This window comes from Pavona decussata, unplaced genomic scaffold (genome assembly GCF_977016875.1).
Source record: "Pavona decussata unplaced genomic scaffold, jaPavDecu1.1 SCAFFOLD_87, whole genome shotgun sequence".
Lineage (NCBI taxonomy): Eukaryota > Metazoa > Cnidaria > Anthozoa > Scleractinia > Agariciidae > Pavona > Pavona decussata.
The window spans coordinates 3,742,065-3,766,889 of record NW_028145504.1 but is presented as its reverse complement, the minus strand read 5'-3'; the positions used below and the strand labels follow the sequence as shown (position 1 = coordinate 3,766,889).

Sequence of the window (24,825 nt, the reverse complement as noted above, 5' to 3'; positions counted from 1 at the left end):
AAAAGGCTGGTTTATTAGAGATTCATATCCCTGAAATCACGAATAAAGAAATCTACAGATTCCTGTCTTTAACTTAACAGATAAAATATTTATTTTGTGCGGTCTGAAATCTTGCAGCGAATCTGAGCCGTCAAAGCTAAGGCCCTGAAGTAAATGCCTCAAAGCTAGTGTACAAACCGGCATAGAGTAACCAATCCGAACGGCTCCGATTGACAAGAAATCCTCCACACAGTAAATTTGAGTATTTCCTTTCAAGATTAAGATAAACAGATCAACACCATTTATATTAAATATTACAAAACAACGAGGCAACGTGTGAATTTGGAAGACATGTTTCGGATACTTAAGTATCCATTGCCAAACTTACCCCGGTAAGAACATTTTTTTTTTCATCGTCAAAAAATCTGGAACTAAAAAGGCAGAAAACAAAACCACTTCGCCTTTTGGACTATCTCACCAAGGCCAACTTCTGTAGCGAGTTTCATTGAAATCGGTTGACCCACGTTTCCAACCTCCGGAACACTTTCTCAGGCAATGACACTTAAGAGCTTATGAACAGATTAATTTTATCCTAAAATAGCAACAACAAAAAACAAAAATTATATGAGGGCCCTCACTCTCTTTCCTCTTTATCTTTCAAAGTGTTTAGGATCTCATTCAAGACACTTGTTAAGTCTTCCATCTTTTGATTTTGCACTTCAATAGCACCTTCAATACTCTTTATATTCTCTCTCTGTTCCTTGACTTCGTCTGTAATCTTCACGATCTTTTCTTGCATGTATTGCAGTAGAACATCACTGGATTCTTTCACTTCTTCTACTGACTCCAATGTCTGGTACAGAATCATGCTCTGCTCAGCTTCGCTGAACACAGAGGCGAAGCATTCCTCGTGGCTCTCTAAAGATTGACGTTTCTCTTGGTCATTTACTTCACCCGGGCACATCTTTAGAAAAGTAAGTAAACGAACAAATCAGTTTATCAATTTTTTGTTTCTTTAATCAATCAATCAATCAATCAATCAATCAATCAATCATTAATTATTCACTCTACATAAATGGAATGTAACATTTCTTTTAAGGTGCCCCTGGGACGAAAATTTCATTTTCCATCTTTTTGCATTTTCGTGTAGAATATGACCTTCTTACTCATGTTACCAAATTTCAATCCTTTACGGCGATTGGAAGTATTTTTTTTTAGCTTTTTATTCGAGATTTCACGGCCGCCATTACTTGGCCTTGTTCCGGAAGTTAAGGCTCAAATTACAGGGAGTGACGTCATTTGCTCAACACAAAAAATTCCACAGGGCTAATTTTCATATGGATTCTGCTTCATAAACTGTATTCTGCTGTTATTTAGTTCGCAACAGCGAACTAAATAACAACATGAGTAAGAAGGTCATATTCTACACGAAAATGCAAAAAGATGGAAAATGAAATTTTCGTCCCAGGGGCACTATAAGAGAGCTTTAAAAACTTTATTGGCATGTAAGTTGCTAGTTATATTGCAGCCGTGATTAATTTTACTAGCATTTAACTTCTTTGAAATGTTTTTTATCTTTAGCCGTTCAGGCCACGGAAGACGAAGAAAAGCATAGATAGGCTTAAGCTTTCGTTTATAAAAGAACAGACAGTGGCCACATCGTATGTACATGATGTCCACCTGATACAAGCACTTAAAGCAGTTTGGGAGAATCATAAAATACTTAATACAAACTCCTTAATCCCCTCAAAATACCTCTTGCATTTGTACTAGGCAGCCTTCAGCAAACGTTTTGAGATTATTCCCTAGTATAACAGCTGTCCATTGCCATATAGTTTGTTTCTGCTCAACAGACTGGACCTTCTCTTGTTATGTGCAAAGCAATATGTACACTTTTTAAAGGGTCAGTTTCCTAAAACCGTGGAATTGCAAAGTAGAAACGAAATTTATTTATTTTATTTCTTTCTTCTTGATGTCTTTTTAGTGCTTAAATTTAGTCTGTAAGATGCATTTCAATCAACAAACATGTCTCTAAAATGTGGTTGTCATGGAAACATGAATATTTTATTTATAAACTTCGCCAGAGGAGAAAAAAAAACATGAAGTAACCTCTGACCGGAGAGAACTCACAGAACGATAAGTTCCAATAACGAGACTCCTTGCATGAATGAAATTACAGCATAATAATTAAGTATTGACAACTAATTAACAACACATTTTAACTAATAACACAGGTAATGATCTGCTTTGATGACATTTTATGCAGACACTTTTGAACGTTTGAGGTACTGCAGGATTGTACACATTTAAAGTCAAACCTAGGTAGTATGCCCTCCAATTAGTTTTAATAAGTACAATGAATGACTGGTTATACCAAACTGCTGCTAGACATTGGAGGCCTTTTCTTTGATAAAAATATGTTATAAATGCTGTAAGTTATGAGCGTTTTTCCTTCCCCACCCTCCCCCCTGTTGACGGTTTCGTGCTATTTATCAATACCTACCTTTGCTAGAACTCGGATCCCTTTGTGCTTCATCCCGACAAAAGGAAAAATATCTGATTCCTCGGATCCCAGTTTTATTGAAATCTGAGCAACTGCCTGGCCATTCAGGGAGAAGGTTATTGGTATTTTGCCATCATTTTGTGCTTCATCGAATCCGGCCAGACATCCAATCAAATCACCTCGATAGACCATAGGACCTAAAAGAGAAGGGCGATTTTTAAACTTTTGTCACTAGACAAGGTAGGCAGGTGTTGATGGAATCCCTCATACTCATTTCAAAAACTCTTTAATAATTCATAAGCCCATTGACCTATCAAATGATCGATAAAATATCGTGTAGTGGTTTTTAAACCCAATAAAACCTCCTCCTTATTAGTATGTGGTGTTTAATGTTTTTCTCGTATGCTAATTTCCAACGTTCACGAAAGCATCATTGTTATGAACTCTCTTGATACACGCTTTTCCAGGAATGTTTTTGAAGCCGTTCAAAAAACTCGCAGCACGTGTTCTATCGGGTCTAAAACCACTCCACTGCGCCTCGTGGCTTTAAATCCCGTTAAAACACTGCTGCTCGTGTTTTAAACATTATTTAACACACCTGTTACACGAGTAAAAGACATCCAAACCCTTGTCTGATTCCTTCAAAAGAGATGAGAAAATACTTTGAAAGAGAGATTTGTCAAGAACGTTGCTGTATCCCTGAAGTTTGACGGCAGATCCCCACCTTCAAATAAATGCTGCTTATCAGAGGCGTCACAGTAAACAACGTTTCCATTGCACGCGTGGTAACCAACAGTGTGACGTACTTCACCAGCTGCTTTATGTACGTCATGTCTTGCTCGCACCACACCAACAACTAGATCCCTCTTCATTCCACCCTCCTGGACAATAACCTGACAGAAAGCAATCATGGTGACATAAGCGCATATACAATATAGGCTCTATTCGAAGCCAGTTAGTGTCCATCATAAAACAAAAACAAAATTAAACACTGCTTAGGACAACGACCACACTCTTGGGAATGTGGAACAGCAAACATATCAGTAGTTGTTATCCACCAATTGTGTTTAAAAACGTGGGCAATGGTAGATTAATTTTCGCCTTCTGTCTACACCAAAGCGTTCAAATTCCCTTAAACGTTTTGTCCTTTTATACGAACCTTCCTTATGGAAAATGTCTTCTGTGTCAATAAAAGTTGAACATTCTTTTTCAAAATGACATCAATACGGGTAGTGTGGATGTGAAGATCGTAAACTACGGCATTTTCTAGTGGTATAATGTTCCATGCAGCGGTGGTGTATGGAAAGACACGTGCACTTGTACTCAAGCCACAGTTCACTCAGTGTTTTCCACGGATGTATATGGCTGCACCATAATTCACACCCACAAATGTCTTGAAGGACAAAATTATTTCATAGCATGGGAACAAAGTTTTAGGTGGCACCTCAACAAGGAGTTGTTCTATACCCGTTGATAAAATGTGATTTAGATTAGGTTCCGGTTGTTCAAAGAGTGGATAACTTTATCCAGCGGATAAGTCGCTGTCCGGCAGATAAAACTGATAAATTCGTTTGAGGACATTTTATCCGTTGGACAGCGACTTATCCATTGGATAACCGGTTATCCGATCTTTGAACAACAGGGCCTAGATGCGTGCAACACAACAGACTAGTACAAAAAATCAACAAAATTGCCGTTAACCTTATTCTGACTTACGGATAGTTCAGTTGGAAAGCATTGCAGCAGAATCGTTTTGGAGTAATTAATGAAGTCTTTTTAAACCTGGTTTTCATATGGTGGGAAAATCCTAGACGATCGGAGACTTTGCTTATTCCTGAACGTCCCAGATTTTACCGACTTATCAAAACACGAAATCGCAGACATCCCCGATCAGCTGCATGGGGTGGTCGAAGAAAAATCCGAAAAATCGCGAGCGTTTTTACTTGGAATTCCCGACGAGTCCCAAATTTCGACGATGGTCGGCGATCATTCCCGACATATCAAAACATAAATGAAGGCTGTCAGGGAGCATTGGCAATCGTTTCGATCTGTGTCAAGCCTATCAATACCTCAAGAATTCAAAATGACGAACTTTTCTTTTCCTCTTAATATTTGTAATCGCCGATAGCCGCCAATGCTTTTATTCAGTAACGACAAAATCTGGGACAGTTGGAAAACAACGAAATCGCCGATCATCTGGGATTTTACAGGCATTTGACCTGACAAATCACCTCACTTACATTCAGTTCATCAAATAGCGAGATCGTGCGAAAAAGCAGTTTAAAGAGAGAGAGAGAGAGAGAGAGAGAGAGAGAGAGAGAGAGAGAGAGAGAGAGAGAGAGAGAGAGAGAGAGAGAGAGAGAGAGAGAGAGAGAGAGAGAGAGAGAGAGCATACATAGACTATACATAAGAGGGTGTGCCATCTATATCGATGTAGCTTCAGTTGTATCTCAGTACCATTTATGAAATTTTACATAGTAAATCAACGTCGGTACATCAAGTTTGATAATTGTAACGATGTTTCGTGGTGGCCAGTTATGGATATGTACCTCAAATTTCGGTAACTCTCTGGAGAATGGGTATTTGTATCTTGCTCCATGGAATTCTTTTCGTGAAATATTGCAACGGCTGCAAAGTTCTGGCCCAACGTACGTCAACATGTAATCTTGAACGTGAATTCCAGCGCTCTTCCAGGCCTAAAACAGAATATTTTGTGTATTAGGATCGATCAAAAGAAACCAATGTTGAGCTGGAATATTATCACACAGATTGACCCAAAGTATGATACGTCTTCATTTGCAATGTATTAACAATAGAAGATAAATGACAAGAAGCAACAACTTTAGGCCCCTTAAAATCAGTGAGGTAGTTTCTTAGGATCTACTGATACCTTCAACTTTATAAATAAATCTGGAAAGGAACTTGTGGACCAATGTGTTTTGGTTACGGAGACAACACAAGAACAGCTACTAAGGAATCTGGAATTTAAAATTTGGAGTCTACATAGCCGAACAGTACACTCAACACAATGTTACTTACTATAGAACCAACGGGGTGGTGTAAGTCTTTGGGATCCGGAAACACTCTTCTCACAATTTGGTTGCACATCTCTCGATTTCTGTCTGTCTCAGCTAACATGCTATTAATTTTATTCTCATCTGCAAGGACAAACAAACCGCTCAATTTGCGTTACAATGAATTTTTTGGCTAGATTTAATTTTGTTCGGTATCTCAACCTCGTTATTAGAAAGGCCTTCTCTGTCATCATCATCATCATCATCATCATCTTCATCATCATCATCATCATCATCATCATCATCATCATCATCGCCAACCACCACCACCACCACCACCACCATCATCATCATCACTGTCACCGCCGCCACCGGAAAACTTGTTATTACCATCAGCATTACCACCATTATGGTTATGGTCATCCTCATCATCATCATTGGATCCCCATCATCATCATCATCATCATCATCATCATCATCGTCAGCATTATCCTCACCCGTCATAATTACTATCGTAAAACACCTATCATATGTTTATGGAATGTCCAGATGGAAAAACCAAACAAAGTCGAAAACTTGTCACCTGATAAAGGAAAGGCGACTCCATACTTTGCAAAATAAATGTTCTTCAACTTTTCAATCATGTCATCCAGAGCTTGCACCTTTGATCAACAAAAAGATAAGCAGATCATTACAGTCCGTCGGCGAAACAATAATTCTTAGACGTTCATCACTGGAAACTATATCGTCTCATACGAACGACTTTGTGCAGAGCAGTCTTGTGAACAAAAACAATGCAGTTTTAAGGTACTAAGGTAATATGTATGAAATGAGTTAATGAAATGAGTTCATGTACAAAACAGCAAAATGTACATCTATTCAGTTTTAGTTACATATTACCGCTCAACCGAGAAAACTTTGCAACTTCCGCGATTTCTCTTTCAAATATGTAGGTCCCTATGACAACAAAATCGATAAAGTAACAAAATCGCAAAACTATTGTCGATTCATGGATAATGATATGCGATATTCGTTTTGTTTTGTGTGTTATTGGGTGTTATTTATTTATTTATTTCAAATGAAATTATGAGTAGTCCAACACACATATGGCTAAAATAATAACCTACCTTTTTATCAATTGTCTCATCTTCCAAGTCATTGTAGTGGGTTGAATTTCTACACAATGCCAGGAAAAGCTGAGATAACAGGTTCAATGGCACCGGAATGGGATGATAGTCCCTGTAGGTGCGGATTGTTACAGCTCTTTTAAACGACCACGCCCTTAACGAGTTTTTCTGCGATTCAAAAACAGCATTTTGTGGACTTCTTTACACAAGCCTACATGACACACGTTTATTTAGTCAAGCTCGAAGCACTAGGCGAGTTCTTGCCTCGTGTTCGGTGCTCGTGTCTCACGCTTCGCTTGTGGCTAAATGAACCCCTCTTATGCAGACTATAATTTCACTACAAAACATTGAAGACGCCTCAGACGACTAGTAATTTATATATTTAGCCAAGCCTAAAAGCGGAGCATAGCATTTAAAGAAATCTGCTTAGCGTATGAACGAAATAACCTTACCAGTTCCTCATCCATTCTGCAGTTATATAAATTTTTAGTGCCTATGCAGCAAAACTGCCCATCAACAATAACAATAGCAATGTAATACAAAGGGCACAATTTCTTTAATGCTGATTTGTTATAACAGAGCAGCTCCGCTATAAATACAGAAAAGAAGGTAATGAGGTAGGTAATGAGAATTTAATTTAATTTTTGGAAAACCACCATTTCAATTTTTCACAGTCTAAGCATCCAATACGTTTGTAGTATTAATTTAACCATTGTTATTTTATCGTGCCACAACAGGTAACTCTAAAAAACCTTGCCAGTGGTTAAAACCTTTGAGTCCGGGTTTCCTTTTGAATTAAAGCCGTCGACATGTAAGCCACCTACCAGTTCACCGCCAAACTCGACTAGCCTTTGCTAACAGTGGGTGGTGACTGGTGAAATTTTTCTATCAACACAATATTTAAACTTCAGATTGTTGTTGTTTTCCACCTTCGTTTGGTGTTTTTGGTTTTTCTCAATTTACTTTTGACATTGATTGAAGTTATAGAAACGATTCCCAGGATGAGCCATAGAGCCCTTATATAAAAGACGAAAATGGCCGATGACTGCTTCAGATGTTGCGTGATTTAATTAATATACAAAGTATATAGACTTGAATTCCTGTTAATAGTTCTCCCTGGTTAATGGATATAACTTTCAAAATAGTCACGATGGCTTCTTGAGCAGTGGACAACCAATTGCTTAGGGAAGAGACCCCTTAATTATTTTCGCTATTTGTTCACTATATATACCATTTGTACATTTTTGCTCAGCAAAACTGCGATACATATTATGGAGTTAAAATTACCTCAACCCTCTCATAAGTGTGAGAAAGGACGGCGATCATCATATTAACGAGAAGAACCAAGGCGACTATAATGAATATTGCGTACAAAATTTTCGCCATTGTGTCTGACGAAGATTCAGTGCTGTTGAAGAGCTCCAGGTCTGTTATTCCTAAAAGCGTCCAACAAAGGTGATTGATGACTCCCAACCAACTAAGCGAAGAAAACAAGAAAACTTAGGTTGGAAAATAGATAAACGTAGCATTAAATAGAAGAAAGATCTTCGCAGTTCAAATATGTGCTTCCAATATATTTATATGCATATAAACAAATTAGTTGATAGTCGGCTACCAGGATGGCCGAGTGGTTAAGGCGTTGGACTTAAGTTCCAATGGACGCATTGTCCGCGTGGGTTCGAACCCCACTCCTGGTATTTTCTTTTAGATAGGCCCATATCTAACAATCACAGTTGAATGCCTCTTTTATAAAAAGCAACCATGAAATATTGACAGATCTTGTTGATTTCATTTTGCAAGAACTACCAGAAGACATTTTAATGACCATTATTTCCCGGACATGATATAATGGCCGTGATCCTAAGGTCGCTAAGCCAAGCAAAAGTCTGGAATTACGTCAATTATCCAATGATCCAGCTTTTAATGACATATAACATGTCTAGTAAATCCCAAAAAGAATAAAATGCCCATTTTTGGTCAAAGAAATTTCTGAGAGGTAGACGTAAAGAGAAAACAAGGCAGATTTCCTTACCAGGAGAGTCCAGAGCTGTTACATTCCGTATTGCTCCTGTTACAAAAAATCACAAATAATAATAATAGTAATAATAGTAATAATTTTAAAGCCACTGAGGCGCTTTCAAGTTAGCCAAAATTTTCGGCTCGAAATTTGGGAAATTTTCTGTGTCAAATGCTTTTTTTCCATCTGGGCGAACAACAAAATTTCAGTTCCAACCTTGCAATCTCATTAATTTGGAAGATAGAAAAAACGTAAGTGATGGTGCAATGACGACCCAGAAAGACAACAAAATAAAAATGGAAATTTTATGCCAATAAAACGGTAATTTTAGTCTTAACCGGTTAAAACGGGAGAAACGTGGTGCTCCTCCAAAGGTCTCGAGTTGTTCTGGAAATTTCCTTTTTAAACTGACTGTTATCCAGAAACTGGAAACTCGGATGATAAGCACGTACCATTTGTAATTCAACTAGTTGAACCGAACATTTACCTTAATGGAAAGCGCCCCTGAATAAGCTCTAAACTGTGTAGTATTCTCTCCCTCGAAAAGTATTTCCCTTTGATGATGTATCCTAAGGTCATCACAAGGTTTGTTGCCTATACATCATGGTAGGAAAACAATAAGTAGCAACGTGCTTTGCCTTTAGGACGACCAAAAGGTCTTTCTATCATCCAACATTGCTGAGTACAATTTTGACGGACGTTATTAATAGAGTGATAGAATAAAATTAATCGTTTGTCTCAACATTGTGTAGCACAGGTGTTGATCGTAACGTTTCTTCTTCTATACAGAAGATCTTCACCAGGCGATGGTAAGGACTGGCTTTGTATCAATATTGGTAGCGCCGTGGTTAATGGTGATTGACGTTGATCGTGGCCATCCATGCTTCACTGTCAATCACGGTACTACTTATATTGATACATAGCCGGTCAACCCAATCGCTTGACGAAGTCCAGCTGTATAGCGGTCGAAAGGTTACGATCAACACCTATGCTACACTATGGTGAGATGAACAATTAATCATATTCTATCACTTCAAACCATGATGACACTTTTGATTGCACGATATTGAGGGAGTGGCCAAATAAATTCAACATCTTGATTCAACATTGCCAAACGTGGTGAATTTGATGAAATATATCAAGTTGAAGCTAAACTTTTCAACATTGTGGAACAAATCGTCCAACGCTTCTTTGGATGGTAACTTTGGAAGTGGGGCTTTTAAACATCATCTAACATCACGCTAACAGATACCCAACGAAATCGTCCAAGCTGGGGTGCTAGACGTGGAATTTAACAAAGCAACACTGGATCAAATTGTTCGATTCAGTCGTTAAACTGGGCCTTGAGAACAAACCATGACAAGTCAATGTTCATTCAAACTTGGCCAAACGTTCGGCAAAAGAAAAAATGTTCCGGTTCAACTTTGCAGCAAGAGCACTTACCCATTGCTGTTACGCAATAACCTCTCAGCACTCGAGATAAATGATTCCTCAGCAACATATATTTTGGTTATGGCCAATGAAAACGAGAGTATTCCAACAAGGAACTGGAAGAAAATTATGGCCACATCTTCAATAATACTGATTAGAGCTATATGAGTGGTTCCTGTTGTTTTGCTTGTTTCCATCAGATGGCCAAAGACCCGTAGCGTCAGAAACATGGTGTTTAACCCATAGAAGTAGCCTGCGATGACCAAAGCTTTGTTTCCAGTAACCGAAGTAGATAATCCCCAAGTTACCATGCGCAACATGAACGTCGCTACATAAATGGTAAGCATAGTGAAGTCCAACACATTCCAGCGGTCACTGTAAAATTAAAAGAAAATGTGTTGCAGTAGTATTACGGAGTTCAAAACAATCGCGCTTTCGTGAAAGGAGGAGATAAGCATAAGCCTATTAATGCGCAAGCACTCCGGGTCGGCAGAGCTCCTGAAACTGCACATCGGATCTAAATTTTCTGAATTTCATCCAATTGACCTCAAACTTTGTAGGCCTATTTATAAGCGACAACAAACCTCACAACTTTTTCGTAAATGTATCTTAGAGTGATAGTTTACTGGTCATTGAATGTGATGTTAGCGAGGAAAGCAATTTTATACATTAACGTATTACTGGTTGTAACAAACTTTTAAGGAACTTTATCCCCGATGGGTATTAAATGGTCATATTGTTTAGCTTGCTCCACTGTCTGGTTAATTTGTTACCAGGAAGATTTAGTTTACATGTGGGACTTCTCTATAAAGGCATATATAATTGATTGCCGGCCAGGTTAGAGAGCTTCAATCTGCCCACCCCCTCTCCTTTACAGGTATTACCTTGGTTGTAAATGCAAACTAGGCTATTGCAGGTGAGGCGGGTTTTCCCTCCCTTTTCTTAAAATAGATTAGGGTTTTTAGATGTCATATAATTCAATTACGTTCCTATGGAATAAACGGCCTCGACAGTGGCCAAATTAAGGTAGATTTATGACTTTAACTTGATTATTTCCCAGCAAACAGAGCTCAGCCTTGGAAATGTGCATTACCAGTACTGATCTGTAAAGCGAGCGAGGAGCTTAAAGATTATTAAATCTGTGAAAGGAAATAAAATGACGAGGGCAAGCCAAAAAAACGCAGAGCACCAAAGCAAATTGTGTAATGACCGGTAGCCAGAGTTAGAGAACAAGAAAATGCTATAAACCAAAGAGGTAGGGAAAATTACGATAAGAGCGTCCTTGAAAACTGTTAACCACATTTTTTGCTAAGCAAATTGTTACTTTGCTCGTAGTTAGTTCTCCTGTTGCTGTTGTCATTGCCTTTCTTTACCATTTATGACGGTCTACCTTTCCCTTTTAAATTCAAACCAAAGTGAAGGTTTGTGTGTGGTGATCAGCGTTGAGTTGATCAAGGTGGCCGCACTCTCGTAATCTCCGTTTTCAGAACTGTTTTTAATTTTTTACAAGTATTACAAGTATTAGTTATGCGCCTCGATTAGCCTACGCTACTTGAGGATAAGAAGTTAAGGTATCAGCCACCCTTCAGGACAGTCCGCGCGCGGATCGCTGCCATATTTGAGGTTTCAACGTTTTCAAATAGATATGCTTGAGAGCTTTCTTTTAAAAAAACAATCAGAAGAAAATATTATTTCTGTCGAAAGATATCGAGGGTAAAAGATTTTTTCTCGTTAATTATATTAATTGATCGTTGACAAAATTTGTCATACCCGTGTCACATATCAATTAACTTGTCTGTGAACTAGTAACGTGATACCGAGATGCTTCGACACAACACGTGCCAATTGTCTTCGTGTGTTTATAGCCTTTAGCATTCTCCGTGGATATTTAGCGTTTGCTTCGGTAAAAATGCCGCCAAAAAAAGAGAAAAGGGTCGTGTCCATTTTCCTCGTCAAAACCGAGAGCGAAAAAGAAATCGAAGAGCGAGTTTGACAAACAATGGGCCGCAAAATTGGCAGAGAGCAACAAAGGCTCAGTTTATCGGCAAGAGAAGTGGCTCGAGGAGTTGGATATTCAGAAAAGCGAAAATGCTACAGTTGCTGCGAGTGCAAGCCGCTCCACAATCCAGCTAGAAGAGCCAGAAGAAGAAAGCCAATTAAGCTCAACGACCCCATCTGCTGATGGAACGTGGAAAACAATAAGCGGTCGAGCTATCGCATCGAGCGAAAAGCTGCTTGAGAAACTGGACGAGTCTGTATCTTGTCGATTTTGCCAGGGAAGAGTCCAAGTCATGGAAGATGCAGCGACTAAGCATGGACTTGGTTCTACCTAGAGAATCCAGTGCGAGAATAAAAGCTGTCCGTCGCACAAGACAAGACTTCCGCGAAAGTTTGTTCCTGTTACATGTTACCTGTCAAAGTCCTATCGTTAGAGTAAATTGATCCCTCTCTGATATCAATCAGAATAAACATTTAGGTGTTATAATCTCATTCCAGGTAGGATGCCGCCAAAAATGTATTTTCCATTTTATCTCCGAACGCAAATTTTGCCGATCGGCTCGTACATTTTGAACTCCAAGTCGGCAGCCTTTCAATCAATTTCGCTAAAATTTGGCCAGAGTGATGCCATATATCTCTTCTACAAAACCGTGTCTGCGAATTTTAATACTCCTTTTGATTTTAAAGCTAGAGCTTTTTTTCCACAGGGAGTGTTGACTAATTGCCTTCCCCAACTTCATTTGCTAATAAAAGAGAAACAAATGCACTTGTCAAAAATCTGAGACACGGTTTTTTAGTGGAACGTGTTGAGAAGCGAATGCGGTGTTAATTGTTTCCCTCCGTTTATTTCCGGCGGGAGTGGAACATGATTTATAGAGACGTGTACTTTTACACAAAGCGTTCCAATTTCGAAACACATTTAAGTAAAAAGTTTTTGTTAGTTCAAATCCTTAATCTGGAATTATTAAGCTTTTAAAAAATATATGGTTTATAGGGGTTTTTATAAAAACAACTAACGCTACAGTGATCCGCGCGCGAACGGTCCTGAAGGGTGGCTGATACCTTAAGGTGTACCATCTTTTTGCGACATTAAATAAAGTGTTGTTTTCTGTTGTGGTGATGGTGGTGGTGGTGGTTCTTATTTCTCAGAACGGATGCAACTGTTGAATGGTTAAGAGTAATATTTCCTGAACAGCTTTTACCAAATGAAGTTTGGGACGTTTCTTCTCATTATTAGACACTAACAATACAACTTACAATTTCACAATTGTAGTCATAATTCTCAAGTAGTAAAGGCTAATCGATGCGGGTAATTGTTAAAAATAATGAACAGTTAGCTCATAAAAGAAGAATTACAGGTATAAACACCCAAACAACAACAACAACAACAACAACAACAACAACAACAACAACAAACAAACAAACAAACAAAAAAAGGTTTTCGTTAAACACAGGGAAAAATATATATAACCAGTAATTAAAACCGTGCGGACTCAATTTTGACTTCCGTTTTATTTGAATTCTACGCACTCTCTCTCATATCTGCGAAATTCAAACATTGGTTTGATGAAGCGCTAAGCTCGAAACGTCTGGAATTTCTTCAAAGTTTTGACACTTCTCAACCATTTATCCAATTTTTATAGTGATAATTTTAGCACAAGTAGTAAGGCATGCAAAAACGGCATTCTTGCAGATTAGAGCCCTTATGTATGAGCAGAAAATGCAATTAATGATGCCTCTCATGCTCTTATTTTTCGGACGACTCATTCTCAATCCTCTGAATGCGTTAACATACCTGAAATATTTTCCTACCGCGCTGAAAACCATTCGTGAGCGGAAATCTTCAACCTCGATTGGCAAGTCCTCGTTGTCGACTTCATCGTGACTAATCTGGGATTGTTGATAGTCATAACTTCTGTTTTTCTTAAAACAACATTGGCGCTTTTTTGGATTCCTGGTTGCTGCTCTGTTGGTATATTGTTTGACCTCTGAGAGGAAGCGTCCAATAAAGAAGACCAAAATCACCCATTCCAATGCAGAAAAGGGGACAGTCGCTGGAGAGAGGCAGATGGCAATGTGAAGGCCCAAGAGAAGGAGATAACTCAGCGTGTCTCGGAGAAATATGAAGTATGGCGTAGTGAAGTAGTCCAGGTATTTATCTAAAACAATAAGACAATTGGCAAGAATTAAACCTCTTCAATAGAACAAAGGAAAGAGTCGTCTACTCTGAAAGACAATTAACACTGAGAACAGAAACCATAGAAACAATGGAGCTAATACGAAGAAACTCAATAATTTCAAACATTAATTGAGCGGTGATTGTCATATGAGCCCCAATGAAACCCAGACTGTTTACCACTCCTTCAAATTTGTTGAGTTCTAGTCATCAGCGTTGACCTTTAGGACGATTCATTACGTTGTATATTTCACAAAAAATACGCTGCTTTGAAAAAGAGTCATTTATTGACTTTATAAGTGGATTGAAAGAAAGTTCAACATGCAGAACAGTGACAGCATGCTTGTCTTTTTCAGAATGGCCAGTACGAAATGAAAATACAGTCTCACCGTAGAGATCTTCCTCGTAAATCTCTGAAAAGGAGTGAAAGGAGAATTATAAATAAGGTATTGTTTGAAAAAAAATAAACTGCCATACGACAAAGATTACACTTACAGATAAAAACAGAATAACTTTCATCATTTCAGACCGTCGTACATTTAAATATTAAGAGCTGGTCAAACTACACTCGTATCTTCTTTTTCAAGAACAAAAACTAGAGGAAATGGCACATAAAATAGAAAGAGTAATTTAAACACGAGCTATAAGTCATGAAGTTAACACAAGAGACCACAAGAACTCGTCATACAAGACGACGTGACGTTAAACACACGAACTAAGCTGGGCGAGACTTGATAAAACACAACGACAGCAAACAGCAGCAACAATGAATGATCATAGAGTTTATGTACTGGAGCGAAAATAATTTAATTTAATTTAAGTAAGAATTGAGATACTAATGCTCACTGGTTTTCATTTGCATGGTCTTGGCTTACAATGACTCGGCTTTGCCTCCCAGAAGTAAAATTACACCCTCCAACGTGGGTTCTGGAAGTGAAAGGTGTACAATACCTCTTAACAGCATTTTTCCAAGTTTCGTGTGATCTTCCAGGTCGGTGCGAATGACTTTGTTTTCACTGGCGATAAGTTCCAGGTCTTCCACCACGGGACGGTCTCTAACAGCAACGGGCACAATTTTTGCCCCAATGGGTTCAGCAGTGAGGTTCTTTTTCAGATATTTCAATTTTCCTTTCTGAGGACCAAGTGATCCAGTCTTGTCATTCGTTAAAAGGATGATCACCTATGGAAGGGTATTTCAAGTATAGATGTTAGACAAAATTACTAGTAAGAGAAAAGAAATTATATGAATTTAATGTCACGTGACCAGACCAAATCACTGTGAACAAGACTCTAGCGGAGTCGAAAGCTTGGAATTTTACTTTCATACATGTTAAAAACTTATAAATTCAACCGAAAATAGGAATATATTTTGTCGCTATTCAAAGGCACAATGACCTTCAAAATATTCATCGCCACAGTTTTTAGAGATGAAATCATCTTAAATAGTGTAATTTTCGTACAGATCTTATCCTATTGAATTAGGATCAAAATATCCATTGATCATTTCCACTTGTTTACTACAAGTTTATAACAATTGAGAAATTAAACAATTTTGCTTTACCTTTTTTGAACCTCTTCGAACAGCGTCACCGCTGAAGGCATTTAACGCCTGCTCAAAGTCGACATGAAGGGCTGGAGAACAATTTCCTGGTGGGTTTTTTCTTAGGCTATCAAGCTTCCCAATCAAGTACCCTCTGTCGTTTTCAAAAACGATGCGACCTTTATTGTTTTTAAATGATACTTTGTTATCAAATGTAACATGTTGAAAGGCTTTTCCCTTCTTGAAGCTTATTAAGCAGTAGTTTACTGAGCTGACTCCAATCCTTCCTATGATGTACTTGATGCAGTCTATCATTGCAATGAAGTCGTATTTTCCTTTATTTCCAGTGGCATTTAGAATGAAGCAAAGCTCCACATCTGTAGCATTATAGAAGTAGAGATGAAAGATAAAAGTAAATAAATATTGTAGATTTCTGACATATTTAACATTGCATGATTTGTTCAGTACTTGACAGTTATCCTGTACTTCATTTTCACGCCCATTTACTAGATCGCAAAACTTTGATCTCTCTTCAAAAGATTGGTACTTCACATTTTATTTATTTATATGTTTTTATTTTATTGTGCCACATAAAAAAAAGTTACATTACAGAATTAATTTATTATTATTGTTGTTATTTTTAACAGGACCCATTTGATAACAGCGTTGATGTACGTGGGCTATCCTCTATAAATATTCATTTATTATTATTATTATTATTATTGTTATTATTATTATTATTATTATTATTATTATTATTATTATTATTATTAAAATATAAAAAGTGACGAGAAAACCATACGATCTATATGATCAAAACGATCTTAATCGTACCGATTTGATAACGGTCCGAAGACCTCCAATATCCAAAAATAAATAATAAGTAAATCAATTTTAGTTTTGTCCTGCGAGAGGCAAGACATGCGTCACAAAGCCCAGTAGGACGACCTTCTCTACCATACCAGTCTCTAATAGCTGTTAGGTGCTTAGAGTGTTCCAACTGGTACGTGGACGGAAAAGGGTTCAACTCCAAGAACAAAAAAAGTAATCAATTAATTAAATGATTGGTTAATTAATTAATTAATTAATTCAACAATTTCAGGGTACCGACTCCCTGAAATAAATAAGAAGCTAAAAATGCCAGAAAGCTGGATTAAATAAACGAAATTAAATCAAGTATTGATAGCGGAGGTACAACTTGGCGATATATACTAAAGATTACACATATTCGCACACTCACACGTACACTCACACAGTTTTTTGAGGGATATCGACGGAGAAGTAGAAAAAAAGTTACGAATTAACAAACAAAATTATATACTAAGGCAGAGTATCGTCAGTATAACGAAATATGTTTCTTTAGACTTAATTTGAATTTTGAAAAGGAGGTAGTTTTAACCTGACTTCAGTCAGAAACTCGGAAATGTTTTCCTTTCCGAATAAGTTGGCAATGGATGTAGTTTGATATGTGTTAATAATTTCATATAATATATCAAACACCAGAGAAAGTGTCTCATTCCATTTAATTCCAAACATGGAGAATTGCATGTGATTTAAAAAACAGAGCGCAGCCAATTTTTTTTAAAAAACAACTTTCAGCCGTCTGGAAATCCGGCGAAACACTCTTTCGACTATATACAGCTTTTCAAACCAATCATAATTCTTGGAGAAATTCGAGGCAAAAATTCACCAGATTTTATGATAATTAAGATAGTACTTCCAGGCCTCCTTCACGGTAGCGATTTCCTTTGTTTTGTCCTCAGGAATTATTTATAATGTGATTTAACAATACAGTATCAATATTTAGTAGAGGGATTATATTTTTGTGAGCTGTGGGAAATAGCCAAATTCACCAGTTCTCAAAATAAAACTTCCACAAAACTTTCCCTGATATAATGCTGCTGGTAATTAAGTGCAATATTCATCACAAACCTCTTGACTTCCTCCTCCATTTGTTGAATGAATGGATGGCAAACAAGAAAACAAACACGAGAGGAAAAAGGAAAATATCCAGTAAGCAGTAAAGCCTTAGCAGTGTCCATTCCCAAAAGTTTGATTTCAGACCACAAAACCGTCCTCTCCAAATTTTATCCAGCAAGTTGTAGACAACTGGGTGGGATAGAAACTAGAGGGAAAAAAAAACGAAAATTAGAAATAAATAAAATCTGAAGATATAATATGCAGTTCATTTATCGCAATAATACTGATTTTACCACTGCATGACCTCGGTCTTCGTGACTGGCTCAAAAAACACCCTCTTATGATGGAATTGTCTTGAGGGCAGGGGAAAACTGGGGCACCCGGAGAAAAGCCTCTCGGAGCAAGGACAAAACCAACAAGAAACTCGAGCTAATCCAACCCGGGCCATATTTTTGGGAAGCGAGTGCTCTCACCACTGCAGGAAGACCCTTCCAAATTTATATACTGCCGTACAGTATGAAGTTACAGTGTACAGAACGCTACCAGTGACGCTAGAAAGGAGACTGGATTGTGATAGCTCATACTAACTCATAAATTGCGTGTTTTTCATATGTGTATTTTGCTACGGTAATTAAAATAAGACCAGATAATTAACTTGTTCCCAATTGTAATTTATAAGATGGTGGGATGTTCACAATCTTGGACTTTAAAGCTGTACTTCCAAAAATATATAAGAGTGGTTAATCCGCAAAACTGCTTCCATTACTCATGTCTGTTCACACTATGAGTCACTATCGTAACTACTAGGTTTCTAGTTACCTTTTTCTGTTTATATTTAATAGCCTTGTCGATGATCAAATCCAGTGTCTCACCAAAAGCTTCTCTTTCTTTAGTGTCAGACTTGAGAGGGTCTATGAGGCACGTAGTAAATTCCTCCACGGAATTTGCCAATTTGTCCAGCTCTTCCACATCCGGCCTGTCTTGGTGAGCTTGGTACCTCAGATATCCACTCACCTTCAAATAGACATTGCATACATTAAACCACACATTAAGATGGGTGACAGTTGTTCTTCAAAAAATATTCCTGGTATAGATACGTCGCCTATATTTTTTCGATAAATTAGAAATGGGTGAGACGTAGAACGGGGATTAACGAATAATCAATGGCGGATAAAAGGCAACAACGTAATAACCAAGGAAGAGAGCTGAGGCCAAGAGGGAGCAGCTGCGGCACGAAAGAAGGGAAAGACAAAGAGCAAGAGCAACTTCCGTACCCTCGCTACCAACAGCGTACATATGCAGCAACTGTGGCAAAGATTGCAACTCAAGAATTGGACTTTACAGTCACAGTCGATGCTGCACCATGACGGTGAACTGACATTTCTGACGCAGGCCATTATTTTTCGATGCAGAAGGAGACGACAACAGCAAGTACCAAGGACGCGAAATAGATCAAAGATGGAACCCCAACTATGATTTGAAAAGTAGTCCTATAGAATGAGAATGAGGACAGCTTAGTAAAAGGAAACGATGAATGGGTCTGACAGAAGGCTTTAGTCTGTACATTCTGCATTAGGTGGGTCTCTCATTAGTTCCCTCTACCTATTCTCGTTGAACATGGTGGCTTAGGGCAATGAATAATCCGGAGGTCGTAGGGTTCAAAGTCCGCCGAAGGAAAAGTTTTAATTGCATTAAATTAATTTATCTATTTCATTTTCTTTCTGGGATCTTGCTTTTGTCCTTTGGGATTCCAATGGTCTTGACTACTACGTTTTTACAGTCTCATAAAAACACAACAAACCTTCCACTTATTGCGAGTTACGGCTCACAGGTCGCCTCCTTGTTTTGAACCTGAATTTATTTGATTATCATTTTTATCAAACAATCAGATGATAGTACAGACAAGAACCGCCTCGACCTCACTTAACACAAATTTAAAAAGATCTTAGTTTCTCAACTGAGAAAGTCTGATCAAAAAGAGTGGTTTCATATGTTATACATCTCGACGTAATCGATTTTTGGATTAATTTTCCAGGCGAAGGTGATGCAGGCCACAGGCTAAGAAGATTTGAAGGTCGTCTCCTTTCCAAGCACTTAATGTGCCCTCTAGGAACTTTCAGGTGCATACTGCGATCTGAAAATGACTCTATTGAAATATCTGTATGAACATTGAGCCTCCCACGTAGTCGCTTATAGAGAAATCGTCTTAAATCCCCATAAACGCCGTTTCTGGGGTGGAGGGTAATAGGAGCCCCCTAGAAACGACTGAGTGGGAGGCTATATGGACACGGCGATGTTGCTTACCTCAAATGCTTTGAGAAGAGCATTCGTGCTGCACGCCCCGAGGGCTTTTGGTGTGATGGCTTCTGCTATGACATCAAAATCATCAGATGCCAGTTTTCTGTCGAACTCCTTCTCGAAGTCTGTAAATCATTAATAAAACATGTGACAAAAAGCAACAGCAAAAACGTAACAAAAAACGCTTCTTGTTTTCGTTTTCTACGTTGCAACGTTAGCTATTTTGCTCATGCCTATTGACAAGTTGTATTTTCAAATTGTAACGTTTTCGTTTAGGTAGCTTTAGCCTATGTTTTTTAAGGTATATATTGTAACTCTTGTAACTGTTTAATTGTAACGTTTCTTGCCATAGGGTCAGTGTCAAACATACCCTGACCTTGAATTAAGCCCTGCTCTCTTCTAAAGATTATTTGTTCTACAATTTGTTGCTGATTAGAGGTCCGCAAATGGAAGTGATGATGTAAAATGACGTTGTAATGACGTCATGATTGTCAAATGACGGCCGTCTTGGATCCGCAATTTTGGATTCCTGGATTTTCCCAAAACTTCAGGTAAGTACCGAAATTGAACGAAAGGTAATCAGAACCAATCATATATGGGCTAAGAGCATAAAAGTTACAGAAAGAAAAGTAAGGCTTGAGTTTCTCTCGATTTGTCAAAAACAGACACTGTGTATGAAACGGAATAGGTTATTTCGGCTAAGAGGCAAGCCAGCGTGATCAAACAGGTCGAGCCATGAACTGAATCCTTCTCTACAATTTGACACGTACCCAACTAAATGAGTTACTGTAGGTAGTTCCAGGTCTTTAAGAAAGATTATAGACTCGATTACCAGCAGCTCAGTGGTCGGGGCAAACCGGACACTAGAGAGCGGAGAAATAAATTGAGCCTAGAATAGACCAACCTGATATGGAGGGTTTCTTTGGCTTTTCCATTTGTGACAGTTTCCTGAACGAAAACCAATGTTGCAGAGACGATCAGCATAAAGCCAGACGGATAACTGAAACGTTACAAAAAGTTAATTTACCAATAACAAGATAAAAATAGGGCGTCTCATTTAATAGAGAGATTGTGTGGAAATGCGATATCATATAATTATAGCAAATTTCCTCATTAAACAAACAATTAAAAAATAAATAAATAAATAAATAAATGACTTTATTTAATTGTCGAAGTATTTAGCGCTGTAGCGCTAATTGGGGACACTATAAACCAGTGAAATAAATATGCAACATGAACATAACATTAGACAAGCAACCGAGAGCGAGGTCACTTGCTAAGTTGGCATAGTGTGGCGAGTGTATTTGCTATTCAATCTCTTTAGTAACCTTTTACATTTTATCAACTTGTAATGAAACTAATTGTTTTCATTGAGATAACAAGGCTTAGTGCAGGTTAGGGAAACTGTGCATGGAAACTAAACGATGCAGTGTAATTCAGTCATGCACCATCTTTGTCAAGCGCCACACGACCCATGTTTTCCAGTACGCGGTTCGCAGGTGAACCCCTCCTGAAATTTACAGACCCCAAGAGACAGTAATTAACTGTCGTGACGTTTTTGGACCAGGACGATTCGAAACCAATCAGCTGTAAATCCGGTGTAGCAAAACGGAAAAATTATCTTCATGTTCATCTTACGTGGTTAAATCTTAAACTTCTTACACTTCGATTATGTGTTCTGAGTTCACCAAAAATTAGATTGTTGAGTACACTTTCGTAACCTGGTTCTGTAGAACCTCCGCTGCAATTGTTTACAATTTTACTCCTTTTCCCCTTTAACCCTGCACTCGCGCACGTTAGACTTATCTGCGCTCTCTTTTCCGTCGACTCGCGTTTATTCTGCCTGATCTTTTATATGAGAAGTTAATAAACGCTCTCACATTTTTTCTCGATTATAAGATCAGAGATTCCCTTCAGACAATCGACGTTCTTCATTAACTCTCGGTCTATTCCGGCAAAATCGATCAATCATCTCGTGTGCGGCCGAATAAACTGCGAGATTGCTTAATGATTTGAGTCTTAAAGTATTACGCCCATAGGCATATGAGTCTCTTTCTGCTGGAACAATCTTTGTCATTAAAAATGCGTTGTACTTACATTCAAACCGTAAAATATTTGGCTGAGTTGAAGTCTCCTCGACACTGAATAATATGACTCACCTTTTAAGCACTCACCAAAGAACAACTGCGTACTAGTCTTGACCTTTAAGTGAAAATATGTATTTCCTGTTTCGTGGATGGAACAATATTAATCGCCTTAACAATCCTAACAATCACCACCTGAATAATTAAGTCAAGAGCCAAGTGAAAGTTTTGTGACGCAGTCAATTATAATGATCGGCATGCAAGCTTTCCAAAATTCAAGGGTTTTTTTTTTACTAGTATAGAAGTTCGTTCTCAAATAGTTTTGTAGTACGATGCCTTCGAAATCGTACAGAGGAGTCTATTACACATTCAAATCAGACGACTAGATTAGTTACCGTTGAGCAATTTCATTTTGCCACATAAAGTCCGGGCATAAAGTATCCGTGTTTCAAGCGATCGAATTGTGTAATGTAACAGATCTCGATCATTTGCATTTTATGTTGACATTTGACAACCGAAGAGTTGTCACTTCTATAGGCATGCATACGCGATTGTAATGCCAAAAATTTATATACGTCAGCGTCTCAACTGAGTGATTACGAGTGGAACCGCTCAGCTGTAAATCACGCAACCTTACTGAGATACTGTAAGCAAAGATCTTAGGGTCCACACCAGGAAAATTTTAGAGGTGAAATTTCCATCACACGGCCCCATCAACTCAAGTCTCTATAAACCGGGATGGCTCGAAAAGATGTGTTTGAGTAGGCTGTCAAAAGGTAATAGGCATTTGTTCCCTGCGAGTTGAGTCCGCTTCTACAAAGGGACCTCAATAGACCTTTCTCACTCGGCGGCCATGTTGAGTCTCAGGAGAATAAAAAGCTTTGTTTGTTACTCTATTATTGTGCACTTTAGGGAAGTAAACACACGGGAACCGGAAATCGAATTTTCCCTTAGTTTTGGAATGTTCTGATGCCACCACGCCACAACGTCAAAACAAGATCCGTCCATGGTGAGGAACAAAACCGCGCCAAAAAAGGAAACATTCAACTTCCTGTTGCCGTCCGTGGCTCACGAAGTCATTGTCCATGCGTTCCTCCGAAGACAACATAAAAACATCCCTCGAAAAATTGAACGCGAAAACAAAAGTCACAACAAAATAAATTAAAAAAAAAAAAATCTGTCGGTAGTTTTCTGCCAGAATACGATCCTTCCTATTTCCCCTTAACACATTTATTTTTGTACCAAACCATGGTAAAATCGCCCGAAGACCAATATTACAGTGGGAACCCCGCTTCACGGACTCAGCCCGTAAGGGGTTAGTTTCTAAAGAAACTGTGGTGCTGGGTCGGTTTGAGAGTGGAAAAGAATGTTTGGTCTTATCAACAGGGCAGATAAGGTCATTTAGCCCTCGTAAAGAGATTTGAGTAGCGATTCACTCTTACGAAGGGCTAACACTCGAAACGTCCTGAGCACTGGAAACTCATTACAATGGCCAAATTACACTCTTTCCTAGCGGTGTCCGTTGTCAAGCAACCACGAGATAAAAATTAAGCCGAAGCCATATATAGTTAATTGATTTCCACTTAGGATACCTACACGAGTTTCGAAGTCAAATATAAAAGAAAATATCAGTGGAATGAAAGAAAGTCAACAAGAGACAAAACTCTAGATAGCAGAAAGAAACAGATTGGAAGAACTTTTCTCGTTACATCTAATCGACCACGATACATAGTTTGGGCTTCGACCGTACAAAACCAACTCCGCCGTCTCGTCACGTTGCAACAACGTGCCGTACAAATTATGAAAAGTTCAACTCAAACTTTGATGCTCATATAGATCCCATCTTTAAAGGACTAAGTATATTACATTCAACAACATCCATCAGCTAAAATTAGGCTAATTTATGTATTCTTACAAGGCTTCATCCTTATCATTAAAATTTAGTAACAAATTTCTGCAAAACTAGCAATTTCGCAACTACAACCTAGAAACTCTCATGCTTTACACCTACCCTATTGTCGAGCAAATGTTGAAAAAATTTCTGTTTTTCCAGTGACCTACATTTTAACTCTCTTGACAGCGAAATCATCAATGCAAACTAAATATACTCCTTTAAGAAAGCCCTTAAGAATGAAGTTATTAAAACTATGAGTAACATGTTTTTAGCTTTTGTTTTATTAACGAATTGCCGCCATAGTGTAACTAATATAGGTATGATATCTATAGGTAACGTAGCTTAATTGGGAGGCCGAATCATGCACTAGCTTTATAGTTTCTTCGCCACTTAATTATTATTATTATTATTATTATTATTATTATTATTATTATTATATATTTTCTTATCTCAATGTAACTTAATCTTTATTACCCTAGTGTCTGTTATTGTCCTTTATTAATACAGGTTTACACCATATAGTACATAGCACTAGCTAAGGATTGTTATTAGTTTAGAGGGCCGCATAGTTATTATTATAATAACCCTGTGGCCCTCTAAATTAATAACTATGCTAAATAAAAATAGATACCAGAATTTGTTTTATTTTACAAAGATAAAACTTCCCAAAAAAGAGAATTGATACATCAAGTAATCAAGTCTCAATAAATAATTAATCAACAAGATAAAATTATATGGCATAATTAATGCTTCCAAAAAAACTACAACAATTAGTTACTAATTTAAAATTCTACTTCTTTAAATGATCCGAAAAGAACAAAATTGTATGAAGCATGAAGACTGA

The 24,825-nt window shown here is 37.9% G+C and overlaps 1 protein-coding gene and 1 non-coding gene across 4 annotated transcripts; one reads left to right on the top strand and one right to left on the bottom strand.

The window, feature by feature from the left end:
- Positions 1–22,365, bottom strand: LOC146474852 (uncharacterized). Of its 3 annotated transcripts, none has more exons than XM_085116605.1 (19): positions 22,101–22,350; positions 20,908–21,003; positions 20,010–20,128; positions 18,525–18,719; positions 17,718–17,910; positions 15,807–16,162; positions 15,197–15,425; positions 14,635–14,658; positions 13,865–14,228; positions 10,084–10,446; positions 8,656–8,691; positions 7,911–8,100; positions 6,624–6,791; positions 6,080–6,158; positions 5,522–5,640; positions 5,032–5,178; positions 3,207–3,375; positions 2,483–2,679; positions 1–943 (listed from the first exon to the last, which is right to left on the bottom strand). In XM_085116605.1, the coding sequence occupies exons 2-19, from the start codon at positions 20,936–20,938 to the stop codon at positions 614–616; spliced, it is 3,309 nt and encodes a 1,102-aa protein (XP_084972731.1). In that variant the 5' UTR covers positions 20,939–21,003; positions 22,101–22,350; the 3' UTR covers positions 1–613. The 3 variants fall into 3 exon arrangements, with proteins under 3 accessions (XP_084972731.1, XP_084972732.1, XP_084972733.1); XM_085116606.1 differs by having other exon boundaries at positions 22,163–22,350; XM_085116607.1 differs by lacking the exon at positions 14,635–14,658 and having other exon boundaries at positions 22,101–22,365.
- Trnal-uaa (transfer RNA leucine (anticodon UAA)) lies at positions 8,237–8,320 on the top strand. Its single transcript has one exon. It is a non-coding gene; the product is annotated as a tRNA-Leu (tRNA).
- Positions 22,366–24,825: the final 2,460 nt, after the last annotated feature.

Coding starts and splice junctions, on each gene's coding strand:
- LOC146474852 (XM_085116605.1), bottom strand. CDS start 20,938: ATGGAAAAGCCAAAGAAACCCTCCATATCAG. Junction 20,129..20,907: donor AAAGAAACCCTCCATATCAG/GTTGGTCTATTC, acceptor AATGATTTACAG/ACTTCGAGAAGGAGTTCGAC. Junction 5,641..6,079: donor AGTCGCCTTTCCTTTATCAG/GTGACAAGTTTT, acceptor TTGTCCTTGCAG/ATGAGAATAAAATTAATAGC.